The sequence below is a fragment of the Armigeres subalbatus genome, chromosome 2 (assembly GCF_024139115.2).
Source record: "Armigeres subalbatus isolate Guangzhou_Male chromosome 2, GZ_Asu_2, whole genome shotgun sequence".
NCBI classification, from domain to species: domain Eukaryota; kingdom Metazoa; phylum Arthropoda; class Insecta; order Diptera; family Culicidae; genus Armigeres; species Armigeres subalbatus.
Window position 1 is genome coordinate 93,970,308 of NC_085140.1, and position 23,609 is coordinate 93,993,916.

The following is a 23,609-nucleotide window of genomic DNA, read 5'->3' on the forward strand; positions in this document are numbered from 1 at the left end:
ACAGGAGCATGAAGGCTTCTACTTCTACTTCTACTACATTTACTCATTAAAAACTACGAAAAACATGATAAAATAATGAATAAAATCTACTACTCCTGACTCGAAATCCGTCCACTGTGGACGGATTTCGAATCAAAGGATCGAAATCCGTACAGCTATTATTTAACTGAATATTTAAATTGAAACAGTCTGATTGACTAAACTACCACTGCAAATAGTTCGATACGCACCTTGAGAAGCGATCCCTTCGATTTGTATTCCGCTTATCTTATGTAATGATTCGCAATTAGCAATTAAAACATAGTTACTTTTGGTGCAATTATGCTCTACCCGAAAACAAAATGGCGGCAAAAACTCCGCGTTTGGTGGGTGACGATTTGTTTTTGATTTTTGCTGTTTTAATTTCAAAGCCTTCTTTCCATTTCTTTGCCTTAGAAGCTTACTGCCAAGTATCTGAACAGGATAAGATAAATTATTTCTACATTAATTATCTTTAACACCCTCTAATTTATTCATATCTCTTGAGGTGGACGGATTTCGGTGCTGTACGGATTTCGGTCCCGCACGGTACCTCTGTAGTTTTTTGTATATATAAAAAACAATGGTTTTTCGTATGAAAGTGCACATTTTTAGGACCCCCTCCCCCTTTAAGAGTTACGTAATCTTTAAACATTATAATATTTCTCATTAAACAATTAAATATTATTAACTCTTATTTGTGTAAATATATACTTAAAGCACATGATTGGATAAATGCGTACTCTTACCCCACCCGATGCGCACTTTTACCCCACCGGTGGGGTAAGAGTGCGTTTTTCACTTGTCTTGCAATAAGGGTTCTATTAACACGAATATTTTTTCCACTGGGTAACATAAAGGAAGAGTATATGAATCATCGACACAGATTTGATATGCAGAAGCTTGCTTCATAAGGGCCACATGATCGATTGAAAACTAAGTGCGTACTCTTGCCCCACTCTACTCTACTAGAAAAATCTTTTTTTTTGTTTTTTAGAAATCCTGTAGTTAGTTCCAGGAAAATATCTTTATCTTTATCTTCATCTTTATCTTTAGCTTTAGCTTTAGCTTTAGCCAAGATTTTATGCAATAATTGAAAAAATTGTTTTTCGGGAGTGCTGATGATGTACCAAGGGCGGCGAATGCATCAAAACAAACAATTCAGATAATACGACAACAAGGTTTGCTAAAATCATTCTAAATCTCAGTCCGTTCTGCATAACATGTTTATGAGCTAAAAGCAGTAAGAATGGTAAACCGTCAAAGAGGCTTTTCAGTAGGAAAAGTGAAATAACTTAACTATACTCAACATTTTTGCTTCCATCCTTTCGTCAGTCCATCCTTTTCGATGTTTAATGCTAATAGCATGTGCTGTTTCGTCCATGGTTGGGGTCTGTGAGTATCCGACGATAGCAGTATGTACGAACATCCATCCAACAAAACAGTAACGCAGGGATTGACTGTGAACGAAATATTCCATCCATCATGGGTGGAAACAAAATTCTTTGGTCCGTTCGATACGGGGCCTGAGAAGCGGCCTTGGTTGGCTTCACCATCTGGGGCTGCGAACTGAAAGCCGGAGGCGATGGTGAAGGGATGCGAAATCTTCTTAACTCAACAATATATCTATTTAATTTGTCATATTCTTTCGTCAGAATTTTGGGATGTTTCTCAACCTCTTAACATGTACAACCGTACGCTTTCGACATATGGTGTTATTTGCTACGATATTCTGTTTTTTTGGATCGCCCGAATAGTGATCAACAATTGATCCGCAATATTTACTGCCCTGAAGAAGACTGACAGGATTTATAATGTTGCAATTGTGTTCATGATTTATAATGTTTCGCTACGGATTTAGCTCTGGACAGTAAAATCGGCTCCTGATGAACAGATTTCGATCCTAGCGGATTTTTGGATTACAAATATTGAAGAACGATTACAAATAAAATGAAATCTTTTATATATGCTTAAAAGTATAATTTTGAAAAAAAAAACATGTCTGAAACTTGATTATGCATATGTACAACATGTGATAGATTTAGTTCGGAAAAGGTATTGGAGGGTAACCGCCCCTTCGGTGGGGTTTGATCCCACGACCCCAGTTCGCATGACAGGTGCTTTCCCTACTAAGCTACGAAGGACCTCCGTCGTCCACCGCAGCTTAGCGGGTACTGATGAAACCAAATTCCCAGCACCAGGTACCAGCCGATCTCTCGCAATACATTTTCAGAACTAACTCTCTCAAATGTATTTTTGTACACATCATGTCAACCAAGTAGGATGAGTATTTAGTATTGTCCGGCTCCTACACACTTGCTTCATCAGCAACGGCGCTCAATGAAGTAGGGTTGTGTGAGGTTGTGCCAGTTTGGTCGTCAGATCCCAACACGACCACACAAGCGAAGAGAGATCGCCACTCGAGATCAGTACATTCAAAGTTAATTGCCTATATGCCGGGTATTAAGCCACCCGGAGTGGAAATTAATTACTATGTCTGAAACTTGATTATGCTTGACATGTGTACAAAAATACATTTGAGAGAGTTAGTTCTGAAAATGTATTGCGAGAGATCGGCTGGTACCTGGTGCTGAGAATTTGGTTTCATCAGTACCCGCTAAGCTGCGGTGGACGACGGAGGTCCTTCGTAGCTTAGTAGGGAAAGCACCTGTCATGCGAACTGGGGTCGTGGGATCAAACCCCACCGAAGGGGCGGTTACCCTCCAATACCTTTTCCGAACTAAATCTATCACATGTTGTACATATGCATAATCAAGTTTCAGACATAGTAATTAATTTCCACTCCGGGTGGCTTAATACCCGGCATATAGGCAATTAACTTTGAATGTACTGATCTCGAGTGGCGATCTCTCTTCGCTTGTGTGGTCGTGTTGGGATCTGACGACCAAACTGGCACAACCTCACACAACCCTACTTCATTGAGCGCCGTTGCTGATGAAGCAAGTGTGTAGGAGCCGGACAATACTAAATACTCATCCTACTTGGTTGACATGATGTGTACAAAAATACATTTGAGAGAGTTAGTTCTGAAAATGTATTGCGAGAGATCGGCTGGTACCTGGTGCTGGGAATTTGGTTTCATCAGTACCCGCTAAGCTGCGGTGGACGACGGAGGTCCTTCGTAGCTTAGTAGGGAAAGCACCTGTCATGTGAACTGGGGTCGTGGGATCAAACCCCACCGAAGGGGCGGTTACCCTCCAATACCTTTTCCGAACTAAATCTATCACATGTTGTACATATGCATAATCAAGTTTCAGACATAGTAATTAATTTCCACTCCGGGTGGCTTAATACCCGGCATATAGGCAATTAACTTTGAATGTACCAAAAAAAACATATTTTTGTGGGTATTATGCGCTCATATATTCAATTTAAAATAATTAGTAAAAATTATTTCCCCATAATGTTCAATTTACTTTGCTGACTAAAAGTAAACGAAAAGCAAAATATTTTCATTTTTCTTATGAATCCAAACACTGCCGTCATCAGTGCCGAAAAAATTGATGAATGTATGTACATACATGCAAATAAATGCTATTTTCTCATTCATAAGCTTGCCACGAGAGTGCCAGCGATGTAAAGCTTATACGCAAGCCAGAGCAGATTGCCTCCGGGCAACTCCACGTTGTTGTTGGTAGAGATTGGGCGTGTTTCAATTTCAACGGAATTGAAGCGAGCGGTTTTTCCAACGGACTTGGCTGGGTCGAAAATAAAAGTTTGATGCGGGTTCGTCCCGATTTTTTTCCGGGTTGTGCTTACGCGCTACTGTGGTACGGTTGTTGGCTGTCGAATCGTGGGATGTTGGAGTTCTGACAATATGACGGTAGGCAGGAAATGGCGAGCGGTATTTGTTCAGCAGTTAGGTTCACTTAAGGTCGCATCATCATCGGTGCCGAAAGTTGATCCGGGACATATGATTGAGGATTGAATTCAATGGGACAGAACCATTTTCTAGATGGGTTGGCATAGATATCAACTTTTTATTATGTGATACGGAAGATAGTTTTCTCACCGCTGTCAAAAAGTAATTTGATTCGTATCAGTTGACATTAGAAGACGTTTTCAATTGATTATTTTCTATCAGAAGCAACAGAAAAGCCCTATAACAGTACATCAAAGGGAACCGAATAAAGATTTCAGCTCAGAATTTTCATTGGCATGCTGTTTGGCTAAATAAAATTGAGTGTATCATCAAATGTATGGCACCGTTAAGAAGATACATATTTTATGCCTACATAAATGTATAAATGGTAACCGCATTGCTCGTTATCTTTATGTTAAAGACCCATTCAATTTGATTATTAAATATGTAGGCATAGGGACTTTCGTTTCCTAATTCTAATTTTATCCAATTTCCAACAACGCCGTCTCCGTCCATCGTTAAAATTAAGTGAATCAGAACAATGAATGCCACAATCTTTTCATCACTCATTTTTGCGCTTGTCGGTTTTCGGGAATGAAGTATTTCCTTCATCAGCGTTCCGTAGCATGTTTTACCTTTCCATTAAAAGTCATACACGCCCGTTTAAAACCACTCAAAATTTAGTGAAAACTAACTCATCTTCAGTAAAAGGGGATCAAATCAACAATCGAGTAAACCAGTCTCTACACATTTTTAAGATGCAGCTGTTGTAGACGGGGAAGGGTCGTTTGGCCGAAACCCATTCGGTCGAAAGTCATTTAGCCGAAAGGGTCATTTGGCCGAACGGTCATTTGGGCGAAAGTGTCATGTCAAGAAAGGGTCATTTTGCCGAGAGGGTCATTTGGCCGAAAGGGTCATTTGGCTTAAAGGATCGTTTAGCCGAAAGAGTCGTTTGGCCGAAAGAGTCATTTGGCCGAAAGGGTCATTAGACCGAAAGGGTCATTTGGCCCAAAGGGTCATTAGACCGAAAAGGTAATTAGGCCGAAAAGGTTATTACGCCGAAAGGATCATTAGGCTGAAAGGGTCGTTAAAAGTGATACATTAGGAATGAGAAGAGAGACGTCTCCCTTCTCATTCTTCGTTTTTCTCTTCTCACTGTAAAAAGTGAGAAGCGCGAAATGAGTAGTGAGACACTTATTCGGCCAAATGTCTTATTCAACCAAATGACCCTATCAGTCAAATAACCCTTTCGGCCAAATGGCCCTTTCAGCCAAACGACCCTTTCGGCCAAACGACCCTTTCGGCCAAACGATATTTTCGACCAAATGACCCTTTCGGCCAAACGACCCTTTTTCGGCCAAACGACCCTTCTGACCCTTCCCCGTTATAGACAATACTATGTCAAAACATTATTAAGTACTACTCAAATTCACTATAAAAGAAAAATATAATATTGATTATAATTAAAATTGAGAAAGATGTAAGGATTTATTGAACATTCATTCCCATTACTACCAATATGCATAATCATACGCACGCTGATATAAAATTTCTTTTCGGTACATTTCAGAGAAAACAAAAATACTTCATCTGCCACGGGTTCCCATCCTCAGACACCTGCTGAAGCGAATGCCGATGCCCTCACCGCAAGTGATCACCGAGCCGAATCTGCCAAAGAACACGCCACCAACGATGAATGTGATATCAGTGACTTTCCGCTGCCAGAGATTCCTGTGAAGCAGGATCCAACTTCGTCGGACAACAGTTTCCTTACGGCAACCGAAGGCAACGATACGGCGTGGGACGATGCCCAGTCCTCTCCTGGTCTAGTGAAGCGATCGAGCAGTGGCGACCAGACAGCGAATTTTGACTTATCGAGAACGAGCTTTGAAGGCCAGGAAATGCACTACCGCAACTCGAACGATAAGCCAACTTATTTGTTCGGCGAAAACCTCAAAAAGAATGAAATATTCCTCAACAAATCCGGCTGGGTGCAGGTCAGCCAGCCACCGCATTATCTGGGTGATCGTAATATTCGGGCAAAGTCACTCCAATCGGAGTTACCTGGCCCGAGGGCAACTCGGAAGTTCATAGAGTACAATGAAAATAGATACGGCAAAGGAAGCAAACTCGAGGATTTGATAAATCGGAACGAAGCGCGACGGAGTCAGGTGCAGAAAGTTCAGCGCCAAGACAATGTCACAATCTTGAAAATTGATCCTCAGCTATCATCAGGAGGTCGCCCATTATGTCTCCCCATCAAGCGAAATTTGGCAGACAACTCACCCCCTCCGGTTACTCCGATCCTATCACCGCCGCCAGCCTTCCAAGACTCAGCTCAGAAAACCCGCCTCGGCGAAATCAAACCCGGAACCCGGATATTCCTCTCCGTAGTGGACAACGAAAATCGAAATCCCAAAGGCATGGTCTTCTCGAGAAGCTTCGAGTACGACAATCGACGATACACCACTCCTATAGCCACGTCGCAGCAGCGCCCTCAGAATCAATCCTATTTAGGGAACTTTTCAAAAAGCTTCGACTTTGATTCCACTCTGATAGCACCCATGCCCAAAACCACGGATCAACCCTTCATCCGCCGAAACAAATCGCCCACACCGGCCTTCTCCACCCTCACCGGAAACTCTCCCAACTATCTAACGAAAAAGGAGAAGCCCAACGCGAAACCCCAACTCATCGCCGGTGATAAGTCGCCGATTTTTCCGAAGGCGATCCCCGGCAGCAGTGTGACCAGCTCCGGCTATGAATCTCTGAAACGGTTTGGCGACAAGAACAAATCGTTCGACTCGCAGATGATGTCTTCCAGCGTGGCGAACGCAATCCTTGGCCATCGTTCCCGGCGGTCACAGTTCTCCATCAGGGCCAACTCTACTGTCGGGGTACCTTGCTACGGTTTCCGGTCCGATTCCGTTGGCAATGCTCGGCTCAATTCCTGTGATAGTGGTGCTAGATCTGGTAAGATCCAGTTGCTTTGTGAAGGTTTATGATCTCATGTTTCTTTTTTTGTTTCTGCAGATTACTCGAACGACGGCGTAGAAGACGACGAAGAGAACGTCAGCGATGATCAATCTTCTTCGCTGGCACTCAGTTATAAATCGTCCACTTCCTACATGAACCAGATGAAGGGTCGAGCTGGATTGTTCGGTAGCTCCGGCTCTGGAAACACCTTAACCGCCCACAGTGCCCTAAAACCGCAGCGTTCCCTGACGCCGGAGCGGCTGTACGACAACGACGAGTACGGTAGCATACGAAACTTGAAAAAGCAACGATCACTAACACCGGAGAAACGTTCTCGAACTCCAGACGACCGAAGCAAACCGCGCACGAAAGGAGATATAAACAGTTCGCAATCATCGCTGGTATCCCGGCAGAGTTCCGGTTCCCGGAGCAGTACCCTGGAGCGACGCTACGACGAGGCCTACATGCGTACCTCTAGCCGGAGTTCGTCCAGCTCTAGCTACAGTGGCGATGAAGCGCACGCATCGTCCTACCGAAGAAGTCAGCTGCGGGGGTCTTCACTTCGGCCGACCAACGTTGCCGGTGACTACAAAATTCGGCGATCCAGGTGAGTGACTCAAAATTTAGATTGCGCATAAAACGCTTTTGTGACTGCTTGCTGTATTATTCACCAATCGCCATCTCACCAACACAGTCATCCATCTTTTCGTCCGATGTTTTTTCTCGTCACACATCCATGCAATCAATCAGCATCATCCGACTATCATAATATGTGTTTGCTCATGCCAAGTATTGATTGACGTGTCTATGTGTCCTTCATTGTCCAATTCAATCGATCAAATGTTACGCCTAATTTTAACTCCAATCTCTCCATGTGTGAACTCTAGCTGTGTAACAGAATGAGCAAAAAAAATCCATTAGCGGATTTACTAACAAAACACAAAACAATTGCAACCAATTCTTTTTTCCAGCAACCAATCTTTCGCAGACCGTATGTATGTGTAAGTGCGAGCAACAACATCAACTGAATCGATTCTACAACTCTTGGACCAATCAACAGACGGCATGACTCCAAAGCTATACAGCGCAAATAAAAATCCCAATCACAAAACTGCACTAACTGTGTATCGCAACTAAAACGAAACACAATATCTCAAAAACATCACACTAACAAGTAACAAATTTAACTTTGTAAATGTACCAATAGCAACTGTGTGCAGCACGAGAAGGGGGCCCGAGTGGTTCACTTCTTTAGAAATTGACACAATGTCCACGAGCACTTGGCTTATCCGAAAAACAAATCACAGTTTTGTTCAGTTAATTTCATAGTTTTGTTGCTTTTGGCTGTGTTGAACCATTATGAGTTGACTTTAATTTATTTGTTTCCTACATACCGAATTTCCAATAACATCGACGTATTTTCTATGCTTACTTGAAGAGCTAATCTTCATCTTCAAGTGTTTTATGAAACCGGAATTATTACTTGGGATGAAATGACAGAAACATCAGCTTTTAATAATGAATAAGACATTTTCCATAGAAATTTGAATAAAATAAAAATTAGAAAAGACGCAATAATTAAATATAAAGTAGGGGAACTGTTCCGATCTCAATCTCACTGTACATATATCCATCTCATCGCTAAACAAAGAAATACGGCACCAAATTCGTCGCCTTTTTTTGTCAACATGCGTGCTCACTGCTGAAAAAAATCACAAAAATAATAAACAAACCAAATTCCTTTCCATTTCTCTGTTTTTTGATGGGATGGAAATAGGAGCTATGAGATGAAATGGCGAACCGTTCCCCTATATATAAATATAAGTCTTGAAATTTTTCAAAGACAATAAATTTTCCGAACACTAAAAAGAAATTTTTATCTAAAAAAATCAAATGAAAATGCCGAGTTTTCAAAGTAAAATATACACCGCAGACTACACTGTCTACAAACCCGAGCGTAATACTCCATCGTACATGATAATCCACAGCTGTTGAACCCTAACGCCTTGTGTTCATCGTACGATCAAGTACTCTACAGTCAAATGATATATGACCGTAGCCGAAACTCCTATAACCCTGAGGTTGTTGGTTTGTTGGGGCATACCAAACAACCCGTTTATAGTTTGGCCTTATCTAGCACCTTCTAGGCTTCCGCCGTGGGTACTGGAAAAGAGGCATTCTTTGTTCCCGCATAGCCTTTTCACAACTGAATAGTGATATTCTGGCATTCAACGCCGCACCGATCTATCAGTGTGTCTACCAGGTCTCCGGCTTCGGTTATCTCGTCCAGTCCTCTGCCCTGGACTGCCTCTTCTGTACACAATGCTCTCACCTGGACTCCATTATCCAGTACCGCTTCAACATTTTGAACGTGAAATTTTCCGCGCAGCATCTCGCGTCGCTGGGTTCGACGTAGAGCTGGGCGAGCTCGTGGTTTATTCTTCACCGCCACACACCGTCTTCTTGCACACCGCCAAAGATGGTCCTTAGCACCCGTCTCTCGAATACTTCGAGTGCTTGCAAGTCCTCCTCGAGCATTGTCCATGCTTCACGTCCGTAGAGGACAACCGGTCTTATCAGCGTCTTGTATATGACAAATTTGGTGCGGTGGCGAATCTTTTCTGACCGCAGTTTCTTCTGGAGCCCGTAGTAGGACAGACATCCACAGATGATGCGCCTTCGTATTTCACGACGAACATTGTCATCAGCCGTTAGCAAGGATCCAAGGTAGACGAATTCCTCGACCACCTCGAAAGTATCCCCGTCTATCGTAACACTTCTTCCCAGGCAGGCCCTGTCGCGCTCGGTTCCACCCACAAGCATGTACTTTGTCTTTGACGTATTCACCACCAGTCCAACTTTTGTTGCTTCACGTTTCAGGCGTGTGTACAGTTCTGCCACCTTTGCGAATGTTCGGCCGACAATGTCCGTATCATCCGCGAAACAAATAAATTGACTGGATCTGTTAAAATCGTACCCTGGCTGTTACACCCGGATTTCCGCATGACACATTCTAGCGCAATGTTGAACAACAGGCACGAAAGTCTATCACCTTGTCTTAGCCCCCGGCTCGATTCGAACAAACTGGAGTGTTCGCCCGAAGAATTCACACAGTTTTGCGCACCATCCACCGTTGCTTTGATCAGTCTGGTAAGCTTCCCAGGGAAGCTGTTCTCGTCCATAATTTTCCATAGCTCTACGCGGTCTATACTGCCGTATGCCGTCTTGAAATCAATGAACAGATGGTGCATTGGGACCTACACGGCATTTTTGAAGGATTTGCCGTACAGTAAAGATCTGGTCGAGCGGCCGTCAACGAAGCCGGCTTGATAACTTCCCACGAACTCATTTACTAATGGTGAAAGATGTCGGAAAATGATCTGGGACATCACTTTGTAGGCGGCATTAAGGATGGTGATCGCTCGAAAGTTCTCACACTCCAGCTTATCGCCTTTCTTGTAGATGGGGCATATAAACTCCTCCTTCCACTCCCCCGTAGCTGTTCAGTTTCCCAAATTCTGACTATCAGTTTGTGCAGGCAAGTGGCTAGCTTTTCCAGGCCCATCTTGATGAGCTCAGCTCCGATACCATCCTTACCAGCTGCTTTATTTAGCTGTTGGATGGCATTCTTAACTTCCCTCAAGGTGGGGGCTGATTGGCTTCCATCGTCCGCTGAACTGACGTAGTCATCTCCTCTGCTGTCCTCTGACTCCAGTGAAAACACTCCAGTGTATTTCAGACCGCATCGTGCTTTCGTGCTGTGCGGTTCTTTCTCTCTTTGCGGAAGGAAGTTTTTAATACTACCCGAAGCTATTTTAATTTCAATGGTGCTTCTTAGCGCTATTTGTACCCACTGATCCCGTTACGATCTTTGCAAGGACCCGTGCCTTCGTTTTACGTTGGACCCGTTTGCGGAAGTAAAATTCCGACAAGCGGTGGTAATCCTGCAGGGACACCGTTCTGGGAAAAAACCTCTTAGAAGGTCACGTCTCCACGCTCAGCAATGAGTATTAACAAAAACAAGAGGAAGGGGGAGTCTCTGAATTCTCCACTTCCTTCAAAGAAACAAGGTTTCAAGACCGTCCTGCCCAAGCGCGGAAAAATAGAAGGAAGCTGGAGAATTCAGATATTCCTTCTAACTCTAATATCGGAAATAATTCTTCTCCAATCGAACTGAGCAATCAGTTCGATTTGATTAATGATGAAATAGAGCAAATCGAATCTACCTCTAGCCCAGGTGATTCGATTCATGCGAAAAAGCAAAGGATTCCGCCAATTGTGGTATCTGTTGCCGAGTTTTCTGGCTTCCGGAATGAGATTTTGAGTAACCTTCAGGGGATCAAGGTTTCATTTCAGATTGCTAGGAAGGGTGACTGCCGCGTTTTGCCGGGATCCTTTGACGATCGCAAACGTCTTCTTCACTATTTAACTGAGAAGCGCCATAAATTCTTCACATACGACGACAAAACTGAGCGATTGTTCAAAGTCGTCTTGAAGGTCTCCCCAGTGATGACAAATCACTGGATGAGATTAAATTGAAATTTCTCAATTACTTGGATTTTCACCAGTCCAAGTAATTAAGATGAAAAAGAAATCCCATTCTGGAACTTCCCAGAGGGGCATTTCTCAAGAATTTTATTTAGTTCATTTTAACAAAAGTGAACTAAATAATATGAAAAGTTTGGAAAAGGCCTGTATTATGTCTCATGTCCGTGTTACATGGGAACATTTCCGCAGGCCTGGGGAAACTTCAAAACCCTACCCAGTGCCGTAAGTGCCAAAAGTGGGGTCATGGAACCAAACATTGTCACATGGATGCTAAATGCATGATTCGTGGTGGCACCTCTCACGCCAAGGACGCATGTCCTGTGAGAGAAGATTCCAATAAATTTAAGTGCGCAAACTGTGGGGCAATCATAAATCCAATTTCTGGGAATGCCCTTCACGCAAAAAGTTTTGAATTCGTGCAAAATTGATGATTCCAATCGGATCCCAGATTCGACGGGTAGAAATTTTTCAAACGCTCAAATTTCGAAACCGGTTACCGGTCGAGCAATTCATACCCACCACAATTCACAAGCAAATTTTGCCGCTCGTCAACGGGTAGCAAGCACTCCAGTAAATTCCAATTTTTCGAATGTACCTACGTATGCAAACATCGCTGCTGGTAGACAAAATTTCTCTTCTCAAAATGAGGTTTATACCCATGTCCCAACGGAAAATAATGGTCATGTTGCCGATTCAGGTAGCATGACTGCTTCCGTTTTTGATTTTTTAACTGAACAATTGCATCACATGATTGATGCAATGTTCAAAGCAAATACCATTCCTGAAGCTGTTCAGGTTGGTATAAAGTACACACAAAAAAAATGTTATCGGACTCCGTTTCAATGGATCCAAATAATTGTGCGAAAGTTCTAAATTGGAATGCCCGCTCTCTAAAGGGTAAGGAAGATGAATTATTCAACTTCCTTTCAGTTCATAATGTGCATATTGCCATTATAACTGAAACGTATTTAAAACCAGGACTCTCCATTAAAAGAGATCCAAACTATTTTATCTACAGAAATGATCGTCTTGACAGCGCCTGTGGTGGGGTCGCCATTGTCATTAATAGACGTATCAAACATAAATTATTTTCTTCGTTTGAAACCAAAGTTTTTGAAACCTTGGGAGTTTCTGTTGAAACAAATTTTGGACAATTTTCCTTCATTGCAGCCTATTTGCCTTTTCAATGCAATGGGCAGCAAAAGAATTTGTTGAAAGCTGATCTTCAAATTCTGACTCGCAACAAATCAAAATTCTTTGTAATTGGTGACTTCAATGCCAAACACCGTTCATGGAATAATGCTCAAAGCAATTCCAACGGCAACATTTTATTTGAAGATTGTTCTGCGGGATATTATACTATTCAATATCCCAATGGCCCAACTTATTTTTCATCCACTGAAATCCTTCGACAATTGATTTGGTTTAACGGATTCAAGTCAGCTGTGTGGCCAATTGGTAACTCATGCTGACTTTGACTCTGATCACCTTCCTGTGACGTTTGAAATCTCACAAGAAGCCATTTATAATCCAATCAGCTCTACTTTTAATTATCATAGAACTGATTGGGATTTATATAAAACGTATATCGATAGGAATTTTGATGTTGATATTCCTCTCGATACCAAAAGTGATATTGATAATGCTCTCGTATCTTTGACAAATTTAATTGTCGAAGCTAGAGGCATTGCAATTCCGAAATGTGAAGTTAAATTCAACTCCATTATTATTGACGACGATCTTCAGCTACTAATCCGTCTTAAAAATGTGAGAAGAAGGCAATACCAAAGAACTCGCGATCCCGCGTTGAAAGTTATTTGGCGATATTTGCAAAATGAAATTAAAAACGTTTCGCTATTGTGAGAAATACCAACTTTGAGAATAATGTCTCGAAGCTGGATCCCAGTTCGAAACCCTTTTGGAAATTAATAAAATTCTTAAAAACCTCAAAAGCCAATTCCAGCGCTTAAAGAGGGAAATAAAATTTTATTAACAAATGGCGAAAAGGCTCAAAAACTTGCACAGCAGTTCGAGAGTGCCCATAATTTTAGTCTAGGTCTCACTAGTCCAATTGAGGATCAGGTTACACGGAGCTTCGAAGACATTCTCAATCAAGAGAATGTTTTTGACCCTTCGTTAGGAACCAATTTGGATGAAGTGAGATCTATTACTAGAAAATTTAAAAATATGAAAGCCCCGGGTGATGATGGTATTTTCTACATACTTATCAAAAAACTTCCTGAGAGCTCTTTATCCTTTTTGGTTAATTTATTTAACAAATGTTTTCAATTGGCATACTTTCCAGATAAATGGAAAAACGCCAAAGTTGTTCCAATTTTGAAGCCGGACAAAATCCAGCTGAGGCTTCTAGTTATCGCTCAATCAGTTTGCTTTCTTCAATAAGCAAACTGTTTGAAAAGATTATTTTAAATAGAATGATGGTTCATATTAATGACAATTCTATTTTTGCTGATGAGCAATTTGGTTTTCGCCATGGGCATTCAACCACTCATCAGTTATTAAGAGTTACGAACTTAATTCGGCTCAACAAATCTGAAGGATATTCGACTGGAGTTGCTCTTCTTGATATAGAGAAAGCATTTGACAGTGTTTGGCATGAAGGTTTGATTGTAAAATTGATGAATTTTAATTTTCCTCTGTACATCATTAAACTGATCCAAAATTATTTATCAGATCGCTCGCTGCAGGTAAACTATCAGAATACTAAATCTGATAGATTACCTGTAAGGGCTGGTGTCCCCCAAGGCAGCATACTGGGGCCCATATTGTATAACATTTTTACTTCTGACTTACCTGATTACCTGTCAAAAATCTTTGTTTGCAGATGACACGGGCCTTTCAGCCAAAGGGCGAAGCCTTCGTGTCATTTGTAGTAGATTGCAAAAAAGTTTGGATATTTTCTCCACTTACTTGCAAAAATGGAAAATTTCCCCGAATGCTTCCAAAACTCAGCTTATAATTTTCCCACATAAGCCGAGAGCTTCTTATTTGAAACCTTCTAGCAGACATATTGTCACTATGAATGGGGTTCCAATTAATTGGTCTAGCGAAGCTAAATATTTAGGACTTCTGCTAGATCAAAAATTAACTTTTAAAAATCACATTGAAGGCCTTCAAGCCAAATGTAACAAATATATTAAGTGCCTATATCCACTTATAAACAGAAAATCAAACTTTGTCTTAAGAACAAACTTTTGATTTACAAACAAATTTTTGACCTGCCATGTTGTATGCTGTGCCAATATGGACTAGTTGCTGCAATACCAGAAAGAAGGCACTTCAGAGGATTCAAAATAAAATTTTGAAAATGATTCTGAAGTTGCCTCCCTGGTATAGTACCAATGAACTTCATAGAATTTCTAATATTGAGACATTGCAACAAATGTCCAACAAAATAATTTCCAATTTTAGACAAAAATCGTTGCAATCTTCTATTGCAACGATTAACTCCTTGTACCCTTAGTATAAAATAGGTTAAGTTTAGTTTAAGTTGAAAACATTGTAATTCCTACATGGTTCAATTCAACCAGAGGAAAAATTCTAACTGCCAGAGGCAATTGAAATGTATTAATAATAACTAAAAACGTAACATAGCAAATAAGGATGATAGCGTTAAGAAAACACGGAACACCTAGTCTAAGAGATGAATGCATGTATTAGATAATTAGCAAATAAAATTAGTTAAAAAAAAAAAAACTCCAGTGTATTTTCCGAGCGAGTGCTCCTGTGGCTCTGGTGTGCATTGTTTTGACAGTTTGACATAACATTTAGAAAATTCTAATCTCCTTTTATTAGTTGCACTTACTTAGATAAGATTGTAAAATTGTTTAGATGAAGTAAAATCAAATATTAGATTATTTTGCACGGAGTGTAGGACAACACTGCCTCCAGGGAATTCCTCCGGAAGTTCCTCCAGGAATTCCTCCGGAAGTTCCTCCAGGAATTCCCCGGAAGTTCCTCCAGGAATTCCTCCGGAAGTTCCTCCAGGAATTCCTCCGAAGTTCCTCCAGGAATTCCTCCGGAAGTTCCTCCAGGAATTCCTCCGGAAGTTCCTCCAGGAATTCCTCCGGAAGTTCCTCCAGGAATTCCTCCGGAAGTTCCTCCAGGAATTCCTCCGAAGTTCCTCCAGGAATTCCTCCGGAAGTTCCTCCAGGAATTCCTCCGGAAGTTCCTCCAGGAATTCCTCCGGAAGTTCCTCCAGGAATTCCTCCGGAAGTTCCTCCAGGAATTCCTCCGGAAGTTCCTCCAGGAATTCCTCCGGAAGTTCCTTCAGGAATTCCTCCGAAAGGTCCTCCAGGAATTCCTCCGGAAGTTCCTCCAGGAATTCCTCCGGAAGTTCCTCCAGGAATTCCTCCTGAAGTTCCTCCAGGAATTCCTCCGGAAGTTCCTCCAGGAATTCCTCCTGAAGTTCCTCCAGGAATTCCTCCGGAAGTTCCTCCAGGAATTCCTCCGAAAGTTCCTCCAGGAATTCCTCCGGAAGTTCCTCCAGGAATTCCTCCGGAAGTTTCTCCAGGAATTCCTCCGGAAGTTCCTCCAGGAATTCCTCCGGAAGTTCCTCCAGGAATTCCTCCGGAAGTTCCTCCAGGAATTCCTCCGGAAGTTCCTCCAGGAATTCCTCCGGAAGTTCCTCCAGGAATTCCTCCGGAAGTTCCTCCAGGAATTCCTCCGGAAGTTCCTCCAGGAATATCCTCCGGAAGTTCCTCCAGGAATTCCTCCGGAAGTTCCTCCAGGAATTCCTCCGGAACTTTCTCCACGAATTCCTCCGGAAGTTCCGTCAGGAATTCCTCCGGAAGTTCCGTCAGGAATTCCTCCGGAAGTTCCGTCAGGAATTCCTCCGGAAGTTCCGTCAGGAATTCCTCCGGAAGTTCCGTCAGGAATTCCTCCGGAAGTTCCGTCAGAATTCCTCCGGAAGTTCCGTCAGGAATTCCTCCGGAAGTTCCGTCAGGAATTCCTCCGGAAGTTCCGTCAGGAATTCCTCGGAAGTTCCGTCAGGAATTCCTCCGGAAGTTCCGTCAGAATTCCTCCGGAGGTTCCGTCAGAATTCCTCCGGAGGTTCCGTCAGGAATTTCTCCGGAGGTTCCGTCAGGAATTCCTCCGGAGGTTCCGTCAGGAATTCCTCCGGAGGTTCCGTCAGGAATTTCTGGAACCTCCGGAACCTCCGTCAGGAATTCCTACGGAGGTTCCGTCAGGGATTCCTACGGAGGTTCCGTCAGGAATTCCTACGGAGGTCCCGCCAGGAATTCCTCCGGAAGTTCCGTCAGGAATTCCTCCGGAAGTTTCGTCAGGAATTTCTCTGGAAGTTCAGTCAGGGATTCCTCCGGAAGCTCCGTCAGGAATTCTTCCGTAAATTCTGTCAGGAATTCCTCCGGAAATTCTGTCAGGAATTCCTCCGGAAATTCCGTCAGGAATTTCTCTGCATGTTCCGTATGGGATTCCTCCGGAAGTTTCGTCAGGAATTCCTCCGCAAATTCCATCAATAATTCCTCGAGAATTTCCGTTAGGAATTCTTCAGGAAGCTCCGTCAAGAAATCCCCTAGATACTTCGTCAGGAATTCCTCGGGAAGTTCCATCAAATATTTCTCCGGAAGTTCCGTCAGGAATTCCTTCGGAAGTTTCGTCAGGAATTCCTTCGGAAGTTCCATCAGGAATTCCTCCGGAAATTCTGTTTGGAATTCCTCTGGAAATTCCGTCAGGAATTCTTCTGGAAGTTCCGTCAATAATTTCTTCGCATGTTCCGTATAGAATTCCTTCGGAAGTTTCGTCAGGAATTCCTCCGGAAGTTTCGTCAGGAATTCCTCCGGAAGATCCTCCAGAAATTCATCCTGAAGATACTCCAGGAATTTCTCCGGAATGTCCTCCTGGAATACCTTCGGCAGGTCCTCAAGGAATTCTTTCTAAAGGGCCTCCAGAAATTCCTCCAGCAGGTCTTCAAGGAATTCCTTCCAAAGGACCTCCAGGAATTTGTTTAAACGTTCCTCCAGGAATTCTTCGGGAAGCTTCCCCAGGATTTCCTCCGAAAGTTATTCCAAGAATTTTCCCCGGAATTCCGAATACATTCCATCCAAATTCCTCCTCAGGAAGTTTCTTTGCAAGTACCTCCAGGAATTCCTCCTGAAGTTCCTCCACGATTTGCTCCTTGGAAGTTCCTCCAGAAAATTCTCCGAAATTTCCTCCATGATTTCATTTAGGAGTTTTTCCAAGAATTATCCCCGGAATTCCTACTAAAGTTCCATCAAAATTCTTCAAGAATTCCTTCGGAAGTTTCTCCAGAAATTTCTTTTAAAGTTTTTCCAGGAATTCCTTCCTTCCTTCAAGTTCCTCGGGGAGTTCTACCAGAAGTTTCTCAGGTAATTCAGGTAATTTCGAGCAGGCAATGTCATTGACTGCGAACTTTCGAAATTGATTAAGTAGTACTGACTCATTTAATTCCAGTTTCCTCCATGGTGTTTCACAAAAGACTTCAAGAATAAAGCCGCATATACAAAAATATGACATAATGAGATTTTAGCGAACAATATTAATATTTCAGGGTTTATCAATATTTCAGCTGAGGGGTCGTACGCTAATTACGTAAGCACTTATGTAGAGCGGGGGGTTGTCATTTTCTCACATTCCATATAAATAAAAAATGATTTGTATGAAAAAAATCTCACGTGAGGAGAGGGGGTACGGCCCTTTAGTAACGAAATAGGTTATACAACTTTTTTTATATTTTAACCGATAATCTTTTGCAAGGTTTTCTGTAAATTATAAAAAATTACCAAAATTCAGTAATTTCAGTGAGTTTCTAATTAGCTTGATAAAATTACCGAAACATCCGTAAATTTTCAGACCACCGATCTTTTCAGTAAAATAATTTACCGAATTTCGAGTCTCTGTCTCTCCTGTCTTCTCTTCCTCTAGTTCCTCCAAAAGTTTCCGCGGAAATTACTACTACTACTAAATTACTACAAGAATACTTCTATAGATAATAAATTTTAAGTTTTAGAAAGCTCTTGAAGACCATAAATTACTCTACAAGACTGTTATAAGACCAGCATGAATCTAAAATGTTACTAGGGAATTGCTTCCGAAATTTATTTCGAAATTCAATCAGGAGTTTCTTAAAAATCCTCCTGGAACTGTTCCAGTATATTCCTCCAGACAATGTTCCCGATTTGTGGGATAGTTCAAAAGAGACGTAAAAAGGTTTCTCGAAACAATTCCTGGAGGATTTATTCCGGAAATTCCTGAAGAAAATCGCGAAGGAATTTTTGGTTCAAATCCCAAAATTATTGACCGAGAACGAGCTGTTTTAAGTTGTTAAGATTCGTCCCAGCCGTTGAAAAAATGATTGACCCATAATTGTTTAATAAATATCGGTGCTGAAAATTATTTCAAAATATTCTGTTTTGTTATAATTTAGCCTTTTTTTACGTTTTTATTTTTTAATGATTAGGTATCCGATGCAACTTATTTCATTAAATATTAATTACCGGCAGAAAATTTAGTTTCAGCATTGATTCACATTTAAATCACAAGAAAAAACACAACCATTTATCGGCTTTTCACTTCCCAACAGTACGACACACATAGAGCCACCACAAACCCGCCAAAGTCAAGTCGTAGATTTAGAGCAAGTCAGTAGTGTATTCTGCACCCCATAAGCTTGGGCTAGCGATCTCTGCGCCATAGACACAACTACACCACCTCGCCCGCACAGTTGATTCACTGTCCCACTATTAAACTGTCGATTCCCTTTCTATCACCCCTTCTGTAGATCCCTGCAGCTGTCGGAGAGGTCACCCAGTAGACAGCAAGTGCCTGTTGCGGTAGCAGCCTTACCGCACAAGGTGGTCGTCCGACTGGGAAACGTTCCAAACAAGGAGCGACCGGCTTACACCAGTTCACGGAAGCTTACAGGAAGTCAATTACTAACGCAGCAGCAGGACACGGTTTACCCACGGATTTCACCCAGCTGCACCCTGGATCGACTGCGCCGCGAAACAGCTTCGCACACAATCGTGGACGTGCAGGACAAAAGTAAATCGTTCGATAACAATAATTACGGCGCGTATGAGTATGAGTACGACAAGAGCAAGTCATTCGACGAGAACTTCGGGGTGGAGAGCGACAAGCGAGGATACGTTGCGACGGAGGGTAGGTCTTTCAGTCACGATCGAATCTTCGGATCAACGGGCACTTCTTCGAGTAATGAGTACAGTCAGTCGTCCACGTCAAGAAACAGAAGCCCTCAGTCGTACGGAAGCCGACTCTACGACCACGATCTACAGTCCCAACAGCAATACGATGTCAGCAGGATGAGTCGGTCTCCGATAATAAACTACAATCAGCGACGTGCAATCGCGAGGGAGCGTTCACCCGTACCTGGGGCCAGCAAACCCCTACTTGGACAACACTACCAAAAGCCTTCGGATTTGTATCTGATGAGGAGCCTTGGAACGCCAGATTCCGAGTACGATGACCGCATCACACCCGATTTCGCGGACAATCAAGCTCCAACTTCAACGACAATAGTTGCACCTACGAACACAGCTGCGGCGGCAGCGGCCTTCAAGGAAGCCGAATTAGTGAAAAAGTTTCTGTACGCAACGAAAAACAAGCAGTTGCAAAGAGAGTCACGTAACGTTGTTGTACCCCCGGCCGGAACGCCATCCACTGGAAGGTATTGAACAGCTTAATTCCTTCTCAAATCAAACAATCAAAATCTAAAACAGTAACTGTCAGAAAGTAGCGATGTCCTGCACTTGCACCAATTTGCGCGAATTCGCATGGTAGTAGGATCGAACACAACTAACACACTAACCCGAAATGGCCCGGCGTCACTTGATGGCCGGACAGGATCCCCCAAAATCAAAAGCCTAAGCGTAAGACTAACAAGACTACTAACAAGGAATTTAAACATACGATACGATAAGATTGATATTTTAATACTAACACCGTAGATTTTAAAAACGACAGTAGCTAAATATAACTAAAAAAACGACACTGTTAAAACTGGTACGCACCTATGGACCTGTTAAACCAAACAAAATCAAAAGAAGTGATTCCAAAGTGTTCCAATACTTCCTCTTTCGATGTACTCTAGTTAACCACAACTAAAGACAGAACGTTTGTATACCACTAAAATAAATCCCACAGACAGAACCTGTAGCGAATTGGCGGCCGTAATCGACACATTTTTGAAACGCATTTTCCCTCCTTTTTGTATCCTCATTTCAGTTGTACCGCTAGTTCCTGTGACTTTTGGCCACACTGTGGCGTCACGTCGACGCTCTCGGTCGAACAGAATCAGTTAACAAAATCGGGTAGTGAGAACTGTTTGAACAGAAGAAGTATCGGTGCCGGAGGTGACATTTCAAGTTGTGCTACAGGTCTTCTCAGTACTGGTAGTGGAACAGGTGGTGAAGTGATTGTGATCGGTGCAAGTTCCGGCGCCACGTTGGTCCCGATCAAGGCCAACAGCTACGGTGGCGTCGGGCATCATCCGCTCAAGAAGCAAAAGAACATAGAAATCCACGACCGGGATCTTGCGACTGTAATCGGTGGCGGCGGCGGAGGACCTCAACGCTACATCTATGGAGCGTCCCGACCGGCCATTGTCAAAGCTAACTCAATCACATTCCTCGGCGAGCACGAGATGCCCATTACACGTGACCGTGTTTCGAAATCGTATTCCCATCAGGGCTCGACAACGTCCACAACGACTACGGCGACGTCGGCCATCCTAACGAAGCAGAATTCCACTTCATCTAAAAGCAATTATTCTCTGTCCGATCAAGCACTGGGCTACAACAACAACAACAACCACAACGGTAGACCGGTGCAGAAAGGCGCCCATCACCAAAACCACCCGAGCAGTGGCGGAAGCGGTGGGGGTGGTGGCGGCAGCAGCAATAGCAGTGTTAAAAGCAATAGTAGCAATTATAAAGTCAATCGAAGTCCCAGCAATAAAAGCAACCCCCCTGGCCCGAGCGGAAACAATCAGCGCTATGGTGCCGGCGGAGGAACGGCCAATCCTCTTTCAACGGATAAAGCTGGCTCCGGGAGTGACGTACGTGATAGGAAATCGAGGTAAGTGCTTGTTTTGGGCTAACTCCATCTCTATTTTTTATTTGCGGAAAGTGCTCTGCAAAGCTTGCAGTAGAACGGGGCTGAACATGAGTTCATTCATAATGAAATTAGTTTCCTTGTTTACCTGGGTGAAAAGCGAAATAGATTGGCTGTCGCTTACTAATCCTGGGCAGTTGGGAAACAGAATGAAGTGCAATCTTGTGGCAAATTATTTGTTGTCAATAAACAATTGCTTCCAATTATCTCACTGGGAGTAATTGCCAGACAGCATAGCTCAATCGATAACCCAGGTTCTATGCTTTTAAAATTGTTCGAGCTGACCATTACTGAACACATTTCTACAGCGGAACATAAATACTGATGTTATTGCATAACCACATCCACAAACAATTCGTATTTCGAATGCCAAGTAGACTATAATCGGTTATTTTAAACGAAAAAGGTAATGTTTTTGTTTGATTGGAGGTAATGAAGCTTCCGGTATATCAAATCGAGCATTCACTATAACTTTCATCTACTCAGTGACTGAGAAAAATTGTATTGCCGTTTTTTATTTTCAATGGAAGTTTTACTCAATTTCCGTCAAAACCAGGATTACTCTTTACTTTGAAGGAAATTTAGTCAAATTTCCGTGGGAAAGGAAGAAAGGGCATAACAGTTTTTCTCAGTCACGGAGAAGGTGAATGTTTGCGTGTACAAGTAAGCCAATCATGGAGACGCATGCTGGTTCAGTTAAATCCGAATCTGAAACGAAGTCAATTCAATACCATTCCCATTTCAAAATGATCAATTCAAATAAATAGTTTTACTTACAAGCATAACAATATTCAAAAACTAATACTAATCTGACGAAACAGTCCATTGTAGAACAACTCTGAGTTCAATCTGAAAAAAAAAATACGTTGCAAATCCAATCCAGATGCAATTCGAATCCGATCGAAGTCCAATAAAATTAAAATACAATCGCAATTCAAATCCAATAGAAATACACACAAAAACTCATTTCAAATCCAATCCGAATCCAAATGCAATCCAACTGTAATTAAAATCCAATCTGTATCCAAATTCAATCAAAATCAAATCCAAACCCAATCCAATTCCAATTCAATTCAGATCGAAATGCAATCCATATCCAAATCAAATCCAATCCAAATCCAGATCCATATCCAATCCAAAATCAATCCAAATCCAAATCCTGATCCAATCCAAATCCAATCCAAATCCAATCCAAATCCAATCCAAATCCAATCCAATCCAAATCCACTCCAAATCCAATCCAAATCCAATCCAAACCAATCCAAACCAACCAAATCCAATCCAAACCCAATCCAAACTAATCAAAATCCAATTCAAATCCAATCCAAATCCATTCCAATTCCAATCCAAACCAAAACACATTCCAAATCCATCACAATCCAACCAATCAAAATCCGAATACCAATCCAAACCGAATGCAATCCAAACCAACCAAATCCAATCCAACCAATCCAAACCAATCAAATCCAAACCAAACCAATCCAAACCAATCCAAACCAAATACAATCCAAACCAATCCAAACCAATCCAAACCAATCTAAAGCCAATCCAAACCAACCAAATCCAATCCAAACCAATCCAAACCAATCCAAACCAATCCAAACCAATCCAAACCAATCCAAACCAATCCAAACCAATCCAAACCAATCCAAACCAACCAAACCAATCCAAACCAATCCAAACCAATCCAAACCAATCCAAACCAATCCAAATCCAATCCAAACCAAACCAAACCAATCCAACCAATCCAAACCAATCCAAACCAATCAAATCCAAACCAATCCAAACCAATCCAAACCAATCCAAACACAATCCAAACCAATCCAAACCAATCCAAATCCAATCCAAATCCAATCCAAACCCAACCAAACCAAATCCAATCCAAACCAACCAAACCAATCCAAACCAATCCAAACCAATCCAAACCAATCCAAACCAATCCAAACCAATCCAAACCAATCCAAACCAATCCAAACCAATCCAAACCAATCCAACCAATCCAAACCAATCCAAACCAATCGAAACCAATCCAAACCAATCCAATTCCAATCCA

The 23,609-nt window shown here is 42.2% G+C and overlaps 1 protein-coding gene across 1 annotated transcript in view; it reads left to right on the plus strand.

The window, feature by feature from the left end:
- Positions 1–23,609, plus strand: part of LOC134210055 (uncharacterized) — a 923,126-nt gene that overhangs the window by 647,096 nt on the left and 252,421 nt on the right. Inside the window, exons 4-8 of the mRNA XM_062686079.1 lie at positions 5,472–6,874; positions 6,935–7,484; positions 7,849–7,878; positions 19,206–20,111; positions 20,669–21,520. Coding sequence (XP_062542063.1) covers positions 5,472–6,874; positions 6,935–7,484; positions 7,849–7,878; positions 19,206–20,111; positions 20,669–21,520 — 3,741 coding nt within the window. The remainder of the gene's footprint in view (positions 1–5,471; positions 6,875–6,934; positions 7,485–7,848; positions 7,879–19,205; positions 20,112–20,668; positions 21,521–23,609) is intronic.